Source organism: Loxodonta africana, chromosome 24, assembly GCF_030014295.1.
Source record: "Loxodonta africana isolate mLoxAfr1 chromosome 24, mLoxAfr1.hap2, whole genome shotgun sequence".
Classification (NCBI taxonomy): domain Eukaryota; kingdom Metazoa; phylum Chordata; class Mammalia; order Proboscidea; family Elephantidae; genus Loxodonta; species Loxodonta africana.
The window spans coordinates 1581579-1604155 of NC_087365.1; the positions used below are offsets into that span (position 1 = coordinate 1581579).

General features: G+C 44.7%; 1 protein-coding gene and 1 non-coding gene across 2 annotated transcripts in view; both read right to left on the reverse strand.

Annotated features, from left to right (window-relative positions):
• Window positions 1-6068: 6068 nt before the first annotated feature.
• SYNDIG1 (synapse differentiation inducing 1) overlaps window positions 6069-22577 on the reverse strand; it is a 128539-nt gene continuing 112030 nt past the window's right edge. The window contains exon 3 of the mRNA XM_003411613.2: window positions 6069-6227. Coding sequence (XP_003411661.1) covers window positions 6069-6227 — 159 coding nt within the window. The remainder of the gene's footprint in view (window positions 6228-22577) is intronic.
• Window positions 17310-17416, reverse strand: LOC111751137 (U6 spliceosomal RNA). Its single transcript, XR_002786225.1, has one exon. It is a non-coding gene; the product is annotated as a U6 spliceosomal RNA (small nuclear RNA).

The window sequence follows — 22577 nt, forward strand, 5'->3', positions numbered from 1 at the left end:
GAGCCTTGGCCAAGACTTTTTGAGTCGGAGGGTGTCTGTGGACTCAAGGACACAGTGGATGGAAAAGCATCTTTTCTAAAGTTCAAAGTCACATCAGGTGAGGGGCTACTGTCACTATTTTACTATAATGGATACTTGTACTGGTCAAATAGGTGGCAGGTCACCCCAGACACTGAAGCAGTGTTTGGCTCAGCAGTTTCTTCCAGAAGATGGAGAAGGGGGAATTGGTCTCTCTCCTTCTTCTTCTTCTTTTCTCTCGTTAGTTTAATCCATGAAAGGGTTTTCACTACAGCCTTGCTAGTCTGTGAGTGGACTCCAAGTTGACCTGCTGGTGCTCTGCCTGCAGGTGTCTAATACAGAGCAGCTTTCTCAGGTGTGGGTATCTGTGAACAGGGGCCATGGCAGGTGATAGGTGCAGTTTCTCAGCATTATTGACACGTGGGGCTGGATCATTCTGCTTTGGGGGTGTTGTGTGCATCATAGATGTTCAGCAGCACAACTGGCCTCCATCCAGCAGCACCCTCACATCCAGTTGTGATAACAAAAGGTGTCTCCATATATTGTCCAATGTCCCCTGGAGGCAAATCACCCCAACTGAAAACCTCTGTGTAATGGGTACTGTTAAGCTTTTGCCCAGTTTACACTCACACCCTTCTCAAGGTGAGGTGTTCACTTGCCCAACCACCAAGTGTGTCAGTGGGTGATTGCTCACATTTGAGCTCCCCTCAGGAATTGGACTCAGTTGAGGAGAGTCACCTACCCAAGGCCACACCCCCTCCCCTGGGCTGCCTGTCCAGTGAGTGGCCCTGGTGGGGAGGGTTCAGGTGAGGTCTTGACTCCAGGTGAGTTGTAGCTAGGTTATCTCCAGGTCCTTCTCGCCCTAAAGCTCCTGAGGGAGCCTGAGGCCTGTGCTGTGAGGGCATCAGAGCCCAGCTTCTCCCTCAGTCTGTCCGTGTCCTCCTGCCCTTGCAGGTGTTGCTTAAGAAGTAAATTTCCCCCTAGTAAGTCTCCAACTCAGAGTTTGTACTGGGGAACCTATTCATGAGCAGTGGACAGAAAGCGTCTGGCTGCCTCCTTGATGGGAGCCGTGTTGGGTGCTTAATCTCCTCACAGACAGCCTAGTGCAGTATCTACCCCTTCCTGACCTCTCACCTGGGGACTTTTCCTTGATTTAGGAGTAACTTGGACTCCTCTCTTTGGGGCTCTAAAAGGATCCATCCCCAGGACCAGGGACAAGGTGGACTTCACAAGGAGGAACCTGAAACATGGGTGAAGAGTAGCCTGGCGGCCCTTAGTGTGTCCAAGCTGGGTAGTGGTTCTAGGTGGGTAGTGGTTCTAGGTTCCTACTCTCACCCCACTCCACTCATACACAACAGCAAGTGTACCTGCCCCCTGGCCCCACCTTCCTGTGACGACTCTGCCATGGAACCTGAGACTTGCTCCTTCAGAGCAGTGGCCTCTGGGCACGTTATTCTCATTTTGCTTTTCTCCACTTACTGTCAGATCTTGGTTGTCTCTCATGCGATGGAGGTCATTAAACTCTGCTTCACTTACCCTGGCCTCATGTCTCTGGTTCCAACCACTGCCACACATTAGGTTTGACCCTGACAGCACTGATGGGGAATGGGGGAAGAAGCTCCTTCTCTTGTTTGAGAAGCTGCCCCTGTTCCAGAGGAAGTCACACTTTAGGCCAAGACATTTATGGAAATGTGACTTTGATGGTTAATTTTATGTGTTAACTTGGCTAGACATGGCTCTCCGTTGTTTGGCTAAACACTAATCTAGTTACTGTCATGGAGTAGTTAGGTACATGTGATTAAACCAGTGGACCTTGAGTATAGCAAATTACCTTCTGTAATGGAATGGAATGGAATGGAATGAACTTTGATAACGTAATGTAATGACCTTCTATGTAATGTAATGTAATGACCATCCATAATGTAATCTAATCAATCATTTGAAAAGGGAGTTTTTCTAGGGCGTATTCTGCCTTCAGACTACAAATAGGTATTTTGGCAGAACTCTCACTTCACTCTTCACTCTTCCCATTGCCTGACCTACTGATCTTTGGACAGAAGGCTGCAGAAGTCTCCAACCTGATGTCTGACCTACGGATTGGGGGCTTGCTATCCCCCAACGATTGTGTGAACTAATTCCTCGAAGTAAATCTGTCTCTCTGCTTTTCTCTCTCTCTACGTCATTGGATCTGTTTCTTTAGAAAACCGTAGCACAGTGGCGTTCCCGTCTTCTCTCCTGCCACAGATCAAACTCTAATGGGAGGCACAGCCTGATGCCTGGGTTTTCAGGGTGATGGGGAGAATCTGGATTCTGTAGTGGATCTGCTATGGCTTAAGGATGCTGGCTGCAGCTGCATGACCTAGTCCCAAATTCAGGCTCTGTCACTTCCTCATTGGTTGATGTTGAGTAAAACACCTGCCCTCCGTGAGCTCCAGTTTCCTCATCTGGAAGTGAGGACCATGACAGGCATCTCACAGGCCTGATGCCAATATGAAGTTAAGTCAATTAGGTAAATAGGGTGTGTAATGCACTCTTGAAGTTTAGGGAACCCTGTTATTTCCACAATACCTGTTACAAAAAAAAAAAAATCATATAACACCATCCGCAGAACTGGCTCAGGACTCTCAAATAGCTGTGTTTGTATGGGAATGATAATGCAGAAGCACAATGGGCATATCTTTAGATCCTCAAAGAGTCTTCCCCTCCTCTGTCATTTAAGATACCATTTTCAAACACGAAGATGCTCTGCACATCACTATTCCCTTCTGTGTGGGCAACTGCACTTGCTTTTATCATCATTCCTGAAGCCCATTCTGAGGCTGTAGTGATCCATGCCCTGTCCCCCATCCTGGCAGTGGCACAGCCCCTACCTGTGAAGCCTGAGTCCTGCTGGCCTGGATTAAAAGGTTGACAGCTCCCTGCCCTGCTTCCTATGCCCTGCAGAGCCCTGGCCCCTTCTCTGGAACCTAGTGTCTGACAAGTCCATTGCCCAGTGTCCATGCTTTTTTGGCACGCTGCCAGCCATCGGTGGGCCCTGTGTGCCTGGACTTTTAGCACTTCCACTGCTCTGCAGAGATGCACCAGGTCTAGAGGAAAGCCTCAGGACACAAGAGGGTCTCCCCACCTCAGCAGCTTAGCTTGTCCTGAAGACTGGGAGGAGCTATCAGGAGGTCAAGAGGAGGAGGGGACAGCACAGACTGAGCCTCATTCTGCATCTGGTTGCCTGGCACAGGTCCCACATCATAATCACAAAGCAGTGGCATGGATGTGGTCTCGCAACATGAAAGGGAAGGCTGCGTCTTCTGAGAGGGCCTGGATTTACATCTAATAGTGTATTGGGCTGGCAGGCATCAAAGCCCATGGTAACTGATGCAGGTGGATGGGAGCATGAGGAGGAATGCAGAAACGTCCTCTAAGGTTGGCTTTTAAGCCAGTGTACTAGGGGCCTCCAAGAGGCCCTGTAAAAAGGGAGGGGTGAAGCTCTGGAACTCAGCCCAGGGGCCCTGGTGAGGGCAGCCTCCATCATGGCCTCAGCTGAGATGGCCACTTGGCATTTGTTTCCAGGGAGTAGAGCAGGTGTTAGCAAATGGGAAAGTTACTCCATTGACACACTTAAAACACAGGCTGCTATGAATGTGAGGTGCCTTCAGCACCTTCAGAGGGGCAGGGTGGCTGGCTGGGTTTGGGGAATCATCACTGCAGTGTTTGGAGAGGCCACTCTTATTGTTGGTGAGCCTTGTTCCTGGCAAGCTTTTCAGTGTTACCTGCTTGTCTGTGGCATCTCAAGCAGCCCCCAACTGTACAGTGAGTGACCAGTATAGCCCTTCCTCATGTTTTCCTTGGCACTCATTAGTTCCCTTGGGAAAGTTGATATATCTGGTGAAGTGCGGATACCTGGTGAAGTTGGGATACCTGGTGAGGCAGAGCTACCTGGTAAGGTAGGGACATTTGGTGAGGTGGGATTATCTGGTGAAGTTCTTGCAAGTTCGTAAGAGTTTTGACCCACCAATGTGATTTGGGCCAAAATGCAATTTACCTTGCTTCATAAGGCAGTAACTAAGGCATTAGGAAGCCCTCGGGAGTCAGGATCCAATGGTCTGGACTTCATCCTGGCTTTGCCATTTCCCATGTACATGGTTTTGGAGAAATTACTATGTCTGTAATAAAGAGTTTAAGACTTAAATGAATTAATGCAAAACAGAAAGCTCTGACCACGGAACAGGGCACTATGCTTTGTGCTTCATAAGATAACTCAGTAATCCGGGTAAGTAGGCCTTATTTATTAACCTCTTTGAGAGATAAGGTTCAGAGAAGTGTAGAGATTTGTCTATAATCACACAGCTAGAAGGTGGCACAACTGGATTCAAACTCAGACTGGTTTTACCCCAAGCCCATCCTCTTTACCACCAGGTCATTCTGACTCTTACAGGGATGTTTCATTTTCTTCCATACATTGTTCTTAGGGCTAGAGTCTTAGAGGACATTTCAAAGTATCTATTAGAGCCAAATGCTGGAGGGATGTTGGACTGGACCCACAAAGACAGTGCTAATAATTTTCAGAATTTTAAATATTCAAGGTGAAGGGGGAAAGCAGCAGGTGAGAGGAATTCTGTTTCCAGAGCAGTGATTCTCAACCTTGGAGCCAGCAGGCTGCATCACTGATTAATCATATTGGGACTTCTGTGGCTGGGACCCAGGAGTCAGGGGTTTCTACAGTGCCCAGGGTGGAACCACTATCATGGAAAGATGACATCTGTGTCCACAGAGCATGTTAGAGAGTGTTAATGGCGGTCAAAGTTAAGCAGCCAGGGCTGCTGGAAACCCTGCTATTATTTAAGCATCAGAGTTCTGGGTGGCTCTGCAGTTGTTTCAACCACAAGTACAAAGTAAAAATAAAACCCAACCATTGATACTAATCAGAAAAAAAAGCCATAAGCAAAAAAGTTAAAAGATAATTTTTGTTGAATAATGAACACTGGTAAAAGAGCAATGAAATGGTATTAAAATGTCTGTGATTACTTATTTTTTAGCATTCATCTGATAAATTAGGCAGCATGAAGCAATAGTTGCGACTTAAAAAATGACAAGAAAATAAGCTATTCATTGAGTCAACAGAGCAAAGGTTCCTCTCCTTTGTAAGCTTATTAGTGCCATTCTTATCGCTAAGGTGAGCGTTATCCAGGCTGAGGGGGTGTTCACACATTCTTTGCCTTGAGTTCCTGGGGCGCATATTGGCTGTTCTCTTTGGGTCTTAGAAGGAAGGCTGTGGTTGGCCTCCCTTGTCCTAGGTCAACTAGGTCCCAAGACTGCGGTATTGCTGCTTGGTCACTGCTGGGCTTGACAGGTTCAGAAGGAGAGCCTGGCATTCTCTCTGCTGGAGGCAGTGCGGCTTGAATAGAGCACTGGCCTGAGCATATCTGAGGCTATATTGGCTTTGCTTTCTCAGGGCTGGGCTGACTTGCAGACCAGTGACCTTGGGGGTTCTACCAGGTGCTGTTTTGTCTCTTTGCTTTGTCCTTTTGGGGTGGTTTCAATAATGGGCTCTTCTTCCTCAGCCTCCAGGTTCTTTTTTCGGGGAAGGCCTGTGAGCTGGGGCAATACCAGAGGGGTCACACAGGGCTGTCCCTGCCTCTGCCTATTGCACCATGGTCCATTAAAAAATAAACATTTTTTTAAAACTGTTTGTATATTGCTAATGTGGTGGCCTTGCAGGCACCAGCAGCTGTGGAGAGCACTGCACTGCCATCCACCCACCCGGAACCATATAGAGACAGCCTTCCAGGTTGGGATCTTCTTTGGAACTTCCGTACGTAAGAGTTTGCAATGTCCATCTGTCTCTTGCTCTACACAGTGCTGAGAAGACAAAAATTAAAGGATAAAAATAAAGGAAATCCATGGGTAGAAAATTCCAGGGCTTCCTGGAGTCGTTCTGCCATGATTTTCTTACAGCATCACACAGTGTGAGCTCCCGTGTGCCTGCCCCACGTCAGCTCTGCCTTGTCCACACCTACCAGAATGGCTGAGACTCTCCCCTTGTGCCTGGAGGAGACTCATAAGTGGTTGTTCTTGGAGAGGTAGGCGATGAGGGCCACAGCCACGCCCACGTAGATGCCAGTTCCCAGTGTGATGGAGAGCACAGCCAGGAAGAGGGCTCGCCGGGAGCTGGTGCTGGCTTGGTGGAAGTCTCCCTTGGCCACAGCTTTGTTGGTCTGCAGAATTGGAGAGGAAGGAAGGAGAAGAAAAAGGAGTCAAGATGTGCATGTCTGAACAAACACAGTGAGTGGAGGGTTTGTCTACGGCTTCCTTCCAAATGAAACTTAACTGGATCCCAAAAAGAGCTGGCTTGCAAGGTAGAGAAGGCCAGGGGACAGTGTGTGTTCATAGCCATGGAAGTGTCTTCACTCTGCCTGGCGAGAAGGGGACTTGAAGCTGTTGCTTATCACTGTTCCCCATACCACTGAGACAGTCAAAAGCTTCAATTTTCCTTGCCCTGAAATAGCCATGACTGCAGTAGCCCACTGACTGCCACCAACGTGGTGGCTAGAGTCTTGGGGCACAGTAGGTGAGGGGTGGCCAGATATCACTCCTCCATTGCTGCTCTTTCCACCTTGAACAGCATTATCTCATCTGAGTAACAATTTCCAAAGTATGTTCACATTTCCCTCATTTCATCTCTACAACCTAGTAGGGCTAATGGGGGAGGAAATTATAATTCTATTTTCTCAGAAATTATGGCATCAGATCATTAAATCAATTGCAAGTTACTCGAGACTTTACTTTTCCTCTGGTCAGTGACCATGTGGCCACAGTCGCTCATGTCCTGACCATACCCTGAATATGGCTGCATTGGTAAAATTTATCCATAAATAAAATAATGTAATATAACACCAAAACCTACATTTCTGGGTACTCAATTACATATTGGAGGGTGTTGGTTACATAAGATCCATGCTTATTGGGGTCTCGAGCTGGACAGGAATTAGAGGTCTGAGATGTTGTATCTGATTTGATATTTTGTGTCTGACACCACAGACGCACTCACAGCCCCTTAGTTGTCCAGGGCCATAAGCAAAATTAGACATGCTGCTTGCTTTAACTTGGCTTGCTGCATGGGGTGGTCACTGGGCTCATCAAGTTCTCAGGAAAAGTCTCTGGGGAGGGGCGGGGATTATGGAAAAGTGTCTGTGTTCCTGATAAAAAATAGGAGTCATGACAGCATAACTCTTCCTCCTTCTTGTCTGGAATTTAGATATGATGTCTGGAACTATGGTGGACACGCTGGGGTCCAGAGAAGCTGAGAGAATTGCATGGAAGCAGAAGCTGATACTATAGAACACCGGAACCTCACCAGAAGCATCCTGCCCCAGATGGTAGTGTGAGGAAAACAGACACTGTTTATACTTTTGTTGGTTGGGTTAGGGTTAGGGAGTGCAGGGAATGTGATGTGATATGCAGCTGTAACCTCTATGTAGTGGTCACCTGAATAAAACTCATTTGGCAAATGGGGGTGATGTACTACAATGGCAGATACATCCCAGGAGTTTTGAATTGCTGAATAGAGCAAATTCTAAGCCAGTGGAGGACCCTGTGGTCAAGGCACACCCACTGCCCTGGGGGTCATCCTGATTCACTGTTGTGGTCCATCTCCAGAGAACCAGCATCATTCTGGCCCCATTTCCCTGTGTCATCAGTGGGATTTGTACATTTTACAGGCAGGTGTGAGCATCAGCATGTCAGTTACTAAAGTAAAAAGTACCAACACGTCTGCAATGCACCACAAGGAGTAGACTCAGAGATAACTCATGGCTTGGATCTTCATCTTCCACAGTCCCTTGAGCCTTGGTGTAAATGGGACTTGGACACTTGTGCTGGGTTGAGAAGGGACTCCAATCTGCCAATTGGCCTCCCTCTTTTTTCCCCAACTCATGATGTTGAATGTGAGTTTTAATTTTTCCTCCTTCAAATTTTTTGGCTTGGAACTGAGCTTAGCAACTCACATCAGTTTTTAATGAAGCAGAGCTAAGGGAATACAAAATTGGAAGCCTCCCAGGACAACAGTAATTAATTAACTAATTAATTCTTAATTAGTTGAGCTTCATTTTATCTAACTGCACTCCCAAACACCCCGATCTCCCGTAACATAATTTACTGTAATTATCCTTCCTTAGCATTAACTGCACACAGCCATCACTCACTAGAATTGCAGCTTTGCTGCTGTCTCTGCCCTCTTCACCGTCCTCATCACACTCCATGGGCACTGGTGGAGTAGATAATTAAAGGGGCTCAAAGGGAGGTGACCGCCCTTTCCCTGGACATTGTCAGCCTCTGTCAACATCCACTCAACCTGGATGTAGCCTAGCTTGTCAGAGTCCCGTGCTTGGTGATTACTTGTTTGATAGTTGCCTTTCCTGCTCAACTGTAAGCAGGGTCCCTGTCTTCCTTGTCCCTGTGGTCTCCCTGCAGCCTGGGCTGTGAGTGAACGACTGAGACCCCTTGCAGTTCATCCCCTTCAAGTTCCCTACGTGGTGTCAGCCCTCACACACCTACACACACACACACATGCTCCTGGGTTCTTTGGTGGGATTTATGAGGAAGGCCATGGCCTTGTGCTATTTCTTCACCAGTGCTTGGGCCCAGCTCTCCACCAAACTCACTCTTCTGCCTGCTCTGAGAGCTGATCACGAGAAGCCAGAATTGTCTTTGTGAAAATCGCTTCCACTCATTTATTCTGTGGTCCAAGCTGGGGGCAGGTGCTCTGCATTTTCATATGTTTGAGCCTAGGGCAACTGTTCCAACAAGAGACCTAGGAAATCTGCTGTTGGAAACACTATCAGTTTGAGATATTCAAACAGAGCAAACAAACAATGCCTTCACAAATAGGCTTTCAATTATGCTATCAACATGTTCATTTCATAGATGGATAGATAGATAAATGGACGGATGATGGATGGATGGATGGATGGATGGATGGATGGATGGATGGATGGATGGATGGATGGATGGATGGATGGATAGAAAGACAGGCAGGCAGACAGACAGCTGAGAGCTGTCCCATCAAGTCAACTTTGACTCATGGCGATCTTATGTACAACAGAATGAAACATTGCCTGGTCTGAGTCATCCTTACCATCACCGGCATGTTCAAGTCCATAGTTTCAGCTATTGTGCGAATCCATTTCACTGAGGGCTTCCCTTGCCCTCTATTTCACTAAACATGATGTCCTTCTCTAGCAACTGATCCCTCCTGATTACCTGTCCAAAACAAGTGAGTTGGACAATATTCTGTTGTGATTCATGAGGTTTTCATTGGCTGATTTCAGAAGTAGCTTGCCAGGCCTTTCTCCTTCTTCGTTTCACAGAAGCAGAGAATTCCTGAGTCCAAGATGTCATCTGCATTACACAGAAGGAACACCGTGGCCTGATGAAGCTAACTCCCTGACCTTTCATCCTTTGTTTCAGCAAATGGATTACATAGTTCATGAGTCTGTGAACCTTATACTGAAGGCAAGGTTTTGTGTGTGAGAGTATTTTTATGAGAAGATGGCTCTACCAACTTCATTTGATTCTCAAAGCAGCCCAAGTTCACAGCCCTCCACCCACTGCATTAGTGGGGTGAGGGGAGGAGAAGAGGCAAGAAGTGCAGCCTCTCTCCCCGTGGGGACAGGGGAGTTTTGCTTCTTGGCTTGGATGAACAGTGTCATCTGCCTGTCCTAATTGGAACTCTAAGCCTGTTGGCCCTAGGTTGACTGCCCACCTGGGGATTAGTGGAGACCCAGAAGTATCCCTGAGGAAGCCAACCCAAGTATGCCAGGGTATGATGACCAGCACCATCTGTGGCACACTGACAATGCAGCAGGTCCCTTACCCTGGATGCACATCAGACTCAGCCGGGAGCTTTACAAAGCTGATGTCAGGCATACCCCAGGCCAGGTGCATCAGGAGCCCAGTGCTTTTAAAGGTTTCAGGAACTCCAGTGTGCAGCCAAGGCTGAGCAAGGGAGGCCATCTGTCTGGTCATCCCAGGCCTGAGAGTTCCTGGGACAAGAAAATTCCAGTGCCAAAATTGGGACTATCCTGGCACAGGAACTTTAGCTAAGACCCACTACTTTGCCTGCATGAAGAGGATCCTGATGACCCACTAACCAATAGAATCACCTCTTCACCATCTGTCTGTCCATCCATCAGCCTTCCTCTTTCAGTTGAGAAGGAAGCTATCAGGCGTGGGTGGAAGGTGTGGCAGCTTGGCCAGGCCCTCACATGTCTACTGATCTGGCTGGAGGAAGGCCTGGGTTCCTGTCTCCCTCCCTCACACTGTGTGCCCCAAATATGCTCCTGTGCTGGCACAGCATCCCCTTGATGGCCTGCTTGCCTCTGTGTAAGCCACTCAGAGGAGGTACAACTCTGATGCTGGGATCAGAAGTTCCCATCACACTGAGGTGTGGTTTGCAGGAAGGGGAGCCCCAGACTCAGCCCTCAAGGTTTATTTTTGGCTTGTGGGGCATTATTTCCAAGCCTGATTGCTCCTTGACTGATGTGTGGCAACTGCTTTCTCTATTATTTCCTGTCATTTTACCTCCTGAAGAAGGTGACTTGTACCCAAGGAAATCAAAGCCTTAATCCAGGTCACATCCTTTGTTCTGAAACACTCAAAAAACTTATTTTAAGTGGTCTCAGGCTTGTCAACAGATGTCCCACCTCCTATCTTGCCCATACTACTGTAGTTCACTCTACATGCTGCCTGGGCTGCTCTTCCTTAAGTCAAATGTGGTCTACAGTGCCCTACTTGATCACCACCATCTGTAGCAGTGTGTCCCTGGCCTCTGGCTCTGCTCCTTGTACTTGCCCAGCATCACTGCTCTCCACGACCAGGCATCCTCGTCTCGTAGTTCTCCAAAAAGCCTATTCAACACCCTGGCCCTCACTCCGCCAAGGTCCCTGATACTCTAGCCAAAGCTCTTCATTTGGACTGGGTGAGGTTTTGCTGACACTTGAAACGCCCCACTAGCTTCCGAAAGGCAGCAGGCACGTCAGGTGCCACGCTGGGGAGAGGAAGTGTGTGCAGTGGTTCTAGGAGTGGGGAATGAAAGGACAGACATTGCTGCTATTTGGGCAAATCAGGGAGGTCATATGCTGGGTGGCCACCAAGAAGGCCTCCAGGGTGTAAAGCCACAGGAGTGGCAGAAGGTGGCACCACACCAGGAGCAGAGCACCTCACTGTGCTGCTTTAGGATTCCCGTGCCTGTCTGTGAAATGGGCCCCATGGTGCCTGCCCGACAGGGTGGCTGGAGGGCCGGGGGGCACAGGCAAAGAGGGGTGCACTGTCGCTGTGACTCCATCTGGCTGTTTCTTTCTGCAGTCCAGAGGCAGACTCCCCTCCCCTGCCCACCTCCACATCAACATTGTCTCTCTTGGGGAGGCTGACCGGATGTACTCTGTTTGTAGGCACCTGGATGCTCTGGCTGGAGAGCAGGTTGGACACAGGGATGGAGGGGGCTGGCTTAGGGTACTGAGTCCCAGGCTCCCTGACTGAAGGCTCCCTCAAGGCACCCTCCTTCATCTACATAACCCTTTCCCTCAGGCATGCTCACCACACCCTCTCCTGGCCCTCCAGGCCCCAGGCTGGTAGCCCCTCAGATGTGCTCAGGTCCCCTACACCATTCTTGTGAATAATCCCCTCAGTTATCTAGTTTGAGTGCATCTGTTTGCTGACTGACCTGGCTCTAATTATGGTGGTTACCATTGCCTGCCTTGGGGTGGACTGGCTACCCACTGAGAGCATGTTCCTTTGGGTACCACAGGCCCAGTCAGCCCCCAGGCTATCTGCTGACACCAGTCAAGGACACCAGAACAGCCTCCCTCCCATGGGTATGCTAATTATCCACTGCTTAGAAACATGTTACTCCCAAACTGAGTGGCTTAACAAAAAAGAAAAAGTCATTGCCTTCTTCCCAGTTCAGTGGGTCAGGAGCTTGGAGCAGCTGGGCTGGGCAGTTTTTCTTTCTTTCTTTCTTTTTTTAAATTGTTATTGTGCTTTAAGAGAAAGTTTACTAATCAGGTCAGTCTCTCATACAAAAATTTAAATACATCTTGCTATATACTCCTAGTTGCTCTCCCCCCTAAAGAAAAAGCACATTCCTTCTCTCCACTCTCTGTTTTCGTGTCCATTCAGCCAGCTTCTGACCCCCTCTGCCTTTTCATCTCCTCTCCAGACGGGAGCTGCCCACATAGTCTCATGTGTCTACTTGAGCCAAGAAGCTCAGTCCTCACCAGTATCATTTTCTGTCCTATAGTCCAGTCCAATCCCTGTCTGAAGAGTTGGCTTTGGGAATGGTTCCTGTCTTGGGCTAACAGAAGGCCTGGGGATCATGACCTCTGGGGTACTTCTAGTCTCAGTCAGACCATTAAGTCTGGTCTTTTGACAAGAATTTGAGGTCTGCATCCCACTGCTCTTCTACTCCCTCAGGGGTTCTCTGTTGTGTTCCCTGTCAGGGCAGTCATCAGTTGTAGCCGGGCACCATCTAGCTCTTCTGGTCTCAGACTGATGTAGTCTCTAGTTTACATGGCCCTTTCTGTCTCTTGGGCTCATAATTACCTTGTGTCTTTGGTGTTCTTCATTTTTCTTTGCTCCAGGTGGGTTGAGGCCAATTGATGTATCTTAGATGGCTGCTTGCTAGCGTTTAAGACCCCAGGCACCACTTTCCAAAGTGGGATGCAGAAGGTTTTCCTAATAGATTTTATTATGCCAATCAACCAAGGTGTCCCCTGAAACCATGGTCCCCAAACCCCTGACCCTGCTACACTGGCCATCGAAGCATTCAGTTTATTCAGGAAACTTCTTTGCTTTTGGTTTAGTCCAGTTGTGCTGACTTCTCCTGTATTGTCTGTTGTCTTTCCTTTCACCTAAAATAGTTCTTGTCTACTATCTAATTAGTGAATACTCCCTCCCTCCCTACTCTTGTAATCATCAAAGAATATTTTCTTCTCTGTTTAAACTACTTCTCGAGTTCTTATAATAGTGGTCTCATACCATATTTGTCCTTTTGCAACTGACGAATTTCACTCAGCATAATGCCTTCCAGATTCGTCCACATTATGAAATGTTTCACGGATTCATCATTGTTCTTTATGAGTAGTATTCCATTGTATGAATATACCATAATTTATTTATCCTTTCATCTACTGATGGGCACCTTGGTTGCTTCCATCTTTTTGCTATTGCAAACAGTGCTGCAATGAACATGGGTGTGCATATATCTGTTCGTGTAAAGGCTCTTATTTCTCTAGGATATATTCCAAGGAGTCAGACTGCTGGATTGTAAGGTAGTTCTATTTCTAGGTTTTTAAGGAAGTGCCAAATCCATTTCCAAAGTGGTTGTACCATTTGACATTCCCACCAGCAGTGTAGAAGTGTTCCAATCTCTCCACAGCCTCTCCAACATTTATTATTTTGTGTTTCTGGATTAATGCCAGCCTTGTTGGAGTGAGATGAAATCTCATTGTAGTTTTGATTTGTATTTCCCTAATGGCTAATGATTGTGAGCATTTCCTCATGTATCTGTCAGCTTCCTGAATGTCTTCTCTGGTGAAGTGTCTGTTCATATCCTTTGTCCATTTTTTAATTGGGTTATTTGTCCTTTTGTAGTTGAGCTTTTGCAATATCATGTAGATTTTAGAGATCAGGCGGTGATCGGAAACGTCATAGCTAAAAACTTTTTCCTAGTCTGTAGGTAGACTTTTTACTCTTTTGGTGAAGTCTTTGAATGTGCATAGGTGTTTGATTTTTCGGAGCTCCCAGTTATCTAGTTTCTCTTCTGGTGTTTGTGCATTAGTAATATTTTGTATACTGTTTATGCCATGTATTAGGGCTCCTAATGTTGTCCTGATTTTTTCTTCCATGATCTTCATCGTTTTAGATTTTATACTTAGGTCTTTGATCCTTTTGAGTTAGTGTTTGTGCATGGTGTGACATATGGGTCTTGTTTCATTTTGTTGCAGTTGGATATCCAATTATGCAAGCACCATTTGTTAAAGAGACTGTCTTTTCCCCATTTAACTGACTTTGGGCCTGTGTCAAATATTAGCTGCTCGTATGTGAATGGATTTATGTCTGGATTCTCAATTCTGTTCCATTGGTCTATTTATCTGCTGTTGTACAAGTACCAGGCTGTTTTGACTACTGTGGCGGTATAATAGGTTCCAAAATCAGGTAGTGTGAGGCCTCCCACTTTGTTCTTCTTTTTCAGTAATGTTTTACTTATCCAGGGCCTCTTTCCCTTCCATATGAAGTTGGCGATTTGTTTCTCCATCTCATTAAAAAATGTTGTTGGAATTTGGATCAGAATTTCATTGCAGAATAGATATTTTTACAATGTTAAATCTTCTTATCCATGAGCAAGGTATGCTTTTACACTTACGTAGGTCTCTTTTGGTTTCTGGCAGTAGTGTCTTGTAGGTTTCTTTGCATAGGTCTTTTATAACTCTGGTGAGATTCATTCCTAAGTATTTTATCTTCTTGAGGGCTACTGTAAACGGTATTGATTTAGTGATTTCCTCTTCGATGTTCTTTTTGTTGGTGTAGAGGAATCCAGCTGATTTTTGTATGTTTATCTTGTATCCTGATACTCTGCTGAGCTCTTCTACTAGTTTCAGTAGTTTTCTTGAAGATTCCTTAGGATTTTCTGTGTATAAGATCATATCATCTGCAAATGGAGATACTTTTACTTCTTCCTTACCAATCTGGATGCCGTTATTTCTTTATCTAGCCTAACTGCTCTGGCTAGGACCTCCAACACAATGTTGAATAAAAGTAGTGATAAAGTGCATCCTTGTCTGGTTCCCGATCTCAACGGGAATGTTCTCAGGCTCTCTCTATTTAGGGTGATGTTGGCTGTTGGCTTTGTATAAATGCCCTGTATTATATTGAGGTATTTTCCTTCTATTCCTATTTTCCTGAGAGCTTTTATCATGTATGGGTGCCGCACTTTGTCAAATGCCTTTTCTGCATCAATTGAAAAGATCATGTGGTTCTTTTGTTTTATTTATATGATAGATTACATTAATTGTTTGTCTAATGTTGAACCATCCCTGCATAGCTGGCATGAATTCCACTTGGTCATAGTGAATTATTTTTTTGATATATTATTGAATTCTATTGGCTAGAGTTTTGTTCATGAGAGATATAGGTCTGTAATTTTCTTTTTTGTGGTGTCTTTACCTGGTTTTGGTATCAGGTATATGCTGACTTCATAGAATGAGTTTGGGAGTATTCCTTCATTTTCTATGCTCTGAAATACCTTTAGTAGTAGTGGTGTTAACTCTTCTCTGAAAGTTTGGTAGAACTCTGCAGTGAAGCTGTCTGGGCCGGGGCTTTTTTCTGTTGGGAGTTTTTAAATTACCTTTTCAATCTCTTGTTATGGGTTTATTTAGTTCTTCTACCTCTGTGTTAGTTTAGGTAGTGTGTTTCTAGAAATTCATCCATTTCTTCTAGGTTTTCAAATTTGTTAGAGTGCTATTTTTCATAGTAATCTGATATTATTCTTTTAATTTCCATTAGGTCTGTTGTGATATCACTCATCTCATTTCTTATTTGGGTAATTTGCTTCCTCTCCTGTTTTTCTTTTGTCAGTTTGGCCAATGGTTTATCAATTTTGTTAATTTTTTTCCAAAGAACCATCTTTTGGTTTTGTTAACTCTTTCAATTGTTTTTCCGTTCTCTATTTCATTTAACTCTACTCTAATTTTTATTTTTTGCTTTCTTCTGGTGCCTGAGGAGTTTTTTGTTGCTCTCTTTCTATTTGTTCAAGTTGTAGGGTTAATTCTTTGACTTTTGACCCTTTCTTCTTTTTGTGTGTGTGCATTTATTGATATAAATTGACCTCTGAGCACTGCTTTAGCTGTGTCCCAAAGGTTCTCATAGGAGGTGTTGTCATTCTCATTGGATCCTATGAATTTCTTTATTCCATCCTTAATGTCTTCTATAATCCAGTCATTTTTGAACAGGGTATTTGTTAGGCTCCCCAAGTGTTTGATTTCTTTTCCCTGCTTTTTCTGTTATTGGTTTCTACTTTTACGGTGTTATGGTCAAAGAAAATGCTTTGTAATATTTCAATGTTTTGTGTTCTGCTGAAGCTTGCTTTATGACCTAATACGTGGTCTATTCTCGAGAATGTTCCATGTGTGCTAGAAAAGAAGTACACTTGGCTACTGTTGGGTGGAGTGTTCTGTATATGTCTATGAGGTCAAGTTGGTTGATTGTAGCATTCATATCTTCTGTGTGTTTATTGAGCTTCTTTCTGGATGTTGTGTCCTTTACCAAAAGTGGCGTGTTTATGTATCCTACTATAATTGTGGAACTATCTCACTTTTCAATGCTGTTCATTTATGTATCCTGCAGCCCTATCATTGGTGCATATATATTTAATATAGTTATAGCTGCCTGGTATATTGTCCCTTGAATCGTTATGTAGTGTCCTTCCTTATCCTTTGTGGTGGATTTAACTTTAAAGTCTATTTTGTCAGAAGTTAATATTGCCACTCCTGCTTTTTGTTGATTGTTGTTTGCTTGATATATTTTTTTCCATCCTTTGAGTTTTGGTTTGTTTGTGTCTCTAAGTCTAAGGTGTGTCTCTTGTAGGCAGCATATAAATGGATTGTGTTTTTTAATCCATTTTGCCACTCTCTGTCTCTTTATTGGTGCATTTAGTCTATTTACAGTCAGCGTAATTATGGATAGGTATGAGTTTAGTGCTGTCATTTTGATGCCTTTTTCAGGGTGTTGTTGACAGTTTCTTTTTCCCACTTAATTTTTTGTGCTGAGTAGTTTATCATTATATATTGTCTTTTCCTGTCATTCATTATTGTTGATTTTGTTTCTACTGAGTCCCTACATTTTTCTTTATTTTATTTTGATGAGTATGATTTTTATTCTCCTTTTTGGTTACCTTAATATTTACCCCTATTTCTCTGAATTTAAACCTCTTTTATTTCTTTGTATCACCTTGCCTTCCTCTCCATATGAAAGATCTATGATTATATTTCTTAGTCCCTCTTTGTTTTAATGTTGTCTTCTTTTACATAACGACATCGCTTTTTTGCTCTTTTGAGCTTTTTTTTCCTGATTTATTTTTGTGATTTCCCTATCTGGGTTGACATTTGGTTGCTCTGTCCTGTGTTCTAGTTTTGGGTTGATATTTGATATTGTTGATTTTGTAACCAGAAAACTCCCTTTAGTATTTCTTGTAGTTTTGGTTTGGTTTTTATGAATTCCCTAAACTTCTGTTTATCTGAAAATGTAAAACTATGTAATGCTTCACAAATTTGCATGTCATCCTTGCACAGGGGCCATGCTAATCTCTTCAGTTTTGTTCCAATTTTAGTATATGTGCTGCCAAAGGGAGTGCTGGGCTGGGCAACTCTGACCTGCAGTCCCTCACCAGCTGTATCTGATAAGACTGGGCCACAATGATCCCCAAAGACTCATCAGCATGTCTGTGCCCAGCCAAGAAGACCAGGCAGCAGGGATGGAGCAGTGCTGCTGCTTCGTGGCTCCCTCTGCACATGTCCTTCCAGAGTTAGCTATTTTGTGGTGCCTGGCATCCTGCATGGCAGCTCTAGATGTGCAGGCCTACTGGTGTATGGTCACCTTTCCTCAGCTACCTATTCTTCTTCTCACCTCCCAGCTTGCTCTAGTGCTACTCCAGCACAGGACTGTGGAGGTCCGGGTTCAATCAGAAGGCAATAACCGGTGTGTGGTCTGAGCCAGTCCACAATCCCTTCTGAAAAGAGCCTCCTGGGTGTACAGAATCCACTTCAAAGGACAAAGTGAAGCTGGGTATCAGCGCTCTGCTTTGAAGCCCTCTGAAGAAGGTCAGCTGGTAAAGTTCTTCCTTGGTGCTGAATTTTACCAGGTCATGAGTAAAGTCTGTTACTTTCTTTTTGGGGCCTTTTGTTCAGAAAACAAAGTGCGGGTGGTTGGTAAGTATTGAGATGCGACTGTTCTAGGTAGTGGGCTTGGGGGCAGGGAGTTGATGTGGCCCTATGCTCATGAATGCTAGTGAATGTGTGCATTCCACCTCACAGAACAAAAACCATGGGGGATGGAGAGAGCCGAGCCTTACATCACCGGGCAGAAAGCACCAACAACCAGACACAAGCATCAGGCAGTCCCACTAGAGGGCATGTCGGCTCAATCAACAACCCATGGGAGCTGAGCTCACATACAGCCCCCGGGACACTGCTAATTGAAGTATTAGGTGTGCACACTCTTTTCTTCATTACACAGCTACATTCACTTACCTAGTTGTAAAGATAAGGAGAAAACTGATTTTAAATTGAAGAGTAAAAATAAAACCGTAGTGCTGAAATGCACGAAAACAACATCCTCTCCCTTGAGTAAAGTGCTATTTGAACTGAGAAAATAAAAATCACATAAACAGAAATTGCACAAATGGAAAAATGTGCTTTGGCCAGAATGGTCCCAACAGAGCTGCAATTGCTGTCGGATGAGAGTGTGGTGCCACCAACCATGTCTCATGTACCTGCTTGCATGGTGACCACTATTAAATCAATTTTTTTTTCCTTAGAGAGGGCAGCAAAAAGTTTTTTGATGCACACTTGTAAATCAATTGTGCTCATGTTTTCATGATGAGAGATGATCTGTTTACAGCGGAATAAAATCAAATTTACACTCCTTGTTGGTAAGCTTTAATGTTTAATCTGTGTTTATCAACCAACAATTCTCTCCACTGGTGGTGGTAGATCCTGTCCTAGTTGGCAATGTTTGTTGTTAAAAACAGCAGAGCTATACACCAACCCTCCGGAATAGCTAAAGTGGAAAGATCGAACAATAGGAAGTGTTGTCGAGAATGTGGAACAATGAATATTCTCATACACTCCTTGGGAGTGAAAATTTGTGGCACCTCTTGGGAAAACTGTTGTATTTCTTATAGCTGAACATATGGACACATTATGTAGCAACAATTCCACTCCTAAGTAAATGCCCAACAAAAATTATTCTATATGTTCTTGAAAAGATACCTACAGGAATGTTCATAGCAACACTGTTCATAATAGTCCCAAATTGGAAACCACCCAAATGCCCAACAGGAGTAGAAAGGATAAATAATCGCAGCATGTTCACACAGGGCAATGCTACACAGCAATGAGAATGAATCTCAGAAACACAATGTTGAACAAAAGAAGCTAGATGTAAGGCTCCATTTATATAAAGTACAAAGTAGGCCAAAGGAATCTGTGCTGCCAGCATAGGGATGTCAGAGTTGTGGCTACCTTTAGAAAGGTCGTTAAGTGGAAGAAAGCATAGTTAAAAAAAAATCTGCTCTTGTACCCCGAGGTAGTTTAGAAGTGAATTCTACCAAGAATTAAATGAACAGATAAGAATGATCCATGAAGAACAAAGAAACTTATAAAATTAGTAAAATTCTGCTATCATAACCAGAAGGAGTGTGTGAGAGGAAGAAATAAGATGCTAATTTCTCCTATAAACGTAGGTGAAAATGCTTCTCGTCAAGCACAGGTGTGGCTGGGCCCCTGCACCAGACCTACTCTCACCTCCTTCATACCTCAGCTCCAGATGTATCTGCAGCTGCCTTCATGTCACTCGCTGCCCTTTAACCATATTTATGCTTAGCTGACACCTACTGAAGGAAGGAGCCCTCCTCTGTGGGTCCCCAAGGTCTCCACACCAGATGCATCTATACTCCCTACTCCCCTGTCTCCCCGAGGTCTCCACCCTGGGGTGCATCTATACCCCCCTCTTCCCTCTCCCTTGAGACAGGAGACACCATATCTCTCTTCTGTGTCCTGCAGGTTGGAACTGGCCTGTCCAGCTGATACCTACTTATTCAGTGAAGGAGTGCTGGCCGGGGGCGGGGGGGGGGCACTGCTGTACCACATTTCCTCCCACACCATTCCTGAGCACAGCATACTTCAGTCAGAAACATTTTCCACTACATATAGGGACTCGGGAGGCAGGCCTATTGGCTGATAATCACTGGTCTTACACAGAGACCATAAGCTATTAACCAAATTATATATCAATTATCCCCCCAAAATAAATATTTATAACCAGTGCTACCTCTCATGGAGGGCAAAGCTTACTAAACAGAAGTCCCTTTGGCTCTGTGTGACATCAGAGGATATGCCACCTAAGTTAGGATGGGCTTATGTGATACAGTGCTCACAAGACAGAGGGAGACAGACTCATTGCTCCTCAGGTGATCAGAAAAGGAGGACGAGAAGAGGCAGGAACATGGCTAGAAGCTGGAGAGGGCAGCAGTGCTGTCTAGAACTTTCAGTGAGGATGGACAAGTTTATATCTGCTCTGGCCAGTGTGGGAGCCACTAGTCATATGTGGTTACTGAGCACCTGAAATGTGGCTAGTGCAACTGAGGAACTGAATTTTATTTAGTTTTAATTTACATTTAAATAGTCACATGTGGGCAGTAGCCACCATATTGGATGGCTCAGGTAGGGAAACTAGCACAGCAGCTGATGTTTATTTTTTAAACCTTTTGGTATGATGTGTTTCCTAAAAGTCTGCATAGGGATCACTTTGATTATAAAAACTTTAAAAAGCAGAACATACACATACCCTATTATCAGCAGTGTCACTCCTATCTGTGTACCCAATAGAAATATATGCTCATCGAAAAAAATAAAAAGTACTAGAATATCATTAATGGCACTATTTTATAATAGCCACAAACTGGAAACTACTCAAATGTGTGTGTACAAGAGAATGGACAAGTTAATTGCGGTAGAGCCATGCATCAAGACACTATGGAATAAATGATCTATGACTGTATACAGCAGACATGGATCTTGAAGAAAGAGTGAGGGAGCCAGACACAACGACAAATGCTGAAGGATCTGTTCATAGGAAGCTCCAACACAGGGCAAGTGATCTATACTATTGATCCGATCTAAGTCAGGATGGTGGTCATTATGCAGGGAGAGTGGCTGCAAGGGGCAGAGGGAGACTTCTGGTGGTGACAGTGTTCTCTTCTTTATCTAGATGGTGGTTCCATAGGTGGTGCTCTTTGTGACATTCACCTAGCCGTACATATATTAATTATGCACTTTTCTCTATGAATGTTATGGTTGTTGTAAAGCTATATATATATATATATATATGTATATATATATATTATTTATTTTTTTTTAAAGAAAGAAGACACATGGAAAGTCTGTATGCAAAATTATGACCACTCACAGCAGTTCAGACTTGAGGAATGGAGAAGAAAAATTTTCAGCTCCCTTGATTTTACCTCTAATTCCGATTTTACAAGAGAATTTCTTATGACCATTGTTATTCCTTAACAATCTGTGCTCTGAACACCTGTGGCACCTTGAAAAGAACAGGAGTGTCGAAGGGGTTGGGAGGTGCAACCAGGTAAAGGAAGTAGAGAGGTAATTCTGGAACAGGAACAGCTTGCCACTGGGAGTTCCTGGTCTGCACAGGCAGAGAGGAGCACTTAGGGCACCAAAAGGCAGGACTGAGTGAAGGCAACAAGAAAAGGAAAACTGCTTAACCAGATCAAAAGAGCCCCTTGACCTCTCCTGCCCCAGGGACCCTCCTCTTTGCTTTGGTCCCCATAAGCCCACTGCTCTCACTTGGGAAGTCCCTGACCTTCCCATCCTCCTACACTGTACAAATGACATCTTCCCTCAAGTAGCACAGACTCTGAGGTATCTAACCATTGGGTGGGGGCTGCTCCTGGGCTTTACCCCTCCTCTGCCATTTCTGCCCTGCCTTTGCACATGGATGGCACTCTTCTGTGACTAGAGAGAGCCTTCAGGCAGAGTATCATGGGTTCTTGCAATAAGCACTGTGAGGGCCAAGGGCATAAAAGCATGGCGCTGGCATCATCTTCTGCATGTCTCAAACAACTGACTTAGGGTATTTCTATTTTTTCTCATATCCTAATAAGCTGATTGAAACAGCTGGATAACTTAGAATTACCAAGGTAACTGCTAAACTTATTGGAGCTAGAGCCAACCATGAACTGAGGGCTGGATCAGACCTCAGATAAGACACCAACAGGAACCTCTACTGATGGCTCTTTTTATTTGTAGGTTACCATGGTGATGGGAAGGATCAGAAGTAGGAGGAGATAAGAGGAAAATATTGCAGTGATGGAACTCTCACAAGTTTTGTGAAGATTTCTCATTAAGGCAGCTTTGGATAAGGATGAACCCTGGGAATTGGAAAATATATATATATATATATATTTGAGGGATCCAGGCAGAGGAATATGTATGGACCAGAGTCTGGGGATCAGGTTCCTCTTTGGCCTCAACAGTCATCTTGAGGAGAGGAGCTCCTTGTCTCTTCCTTACTAGTACTCTCTGCTTTTCAGATGCAATATGAGGTCCTGGGCTACCTTGTTTATGCTTTGTTCTTCAGTGAAGATTTCTGTATGAAGGAGTGGTGACTGCTCTAATTGTCTGTTGCTGTGTAACAAACTACCCCCCAAACTGAGTGGTTTGAAATAACCACCATTGTGCTATATCTCATAACTTTGTGGGTCAGGAATTTAG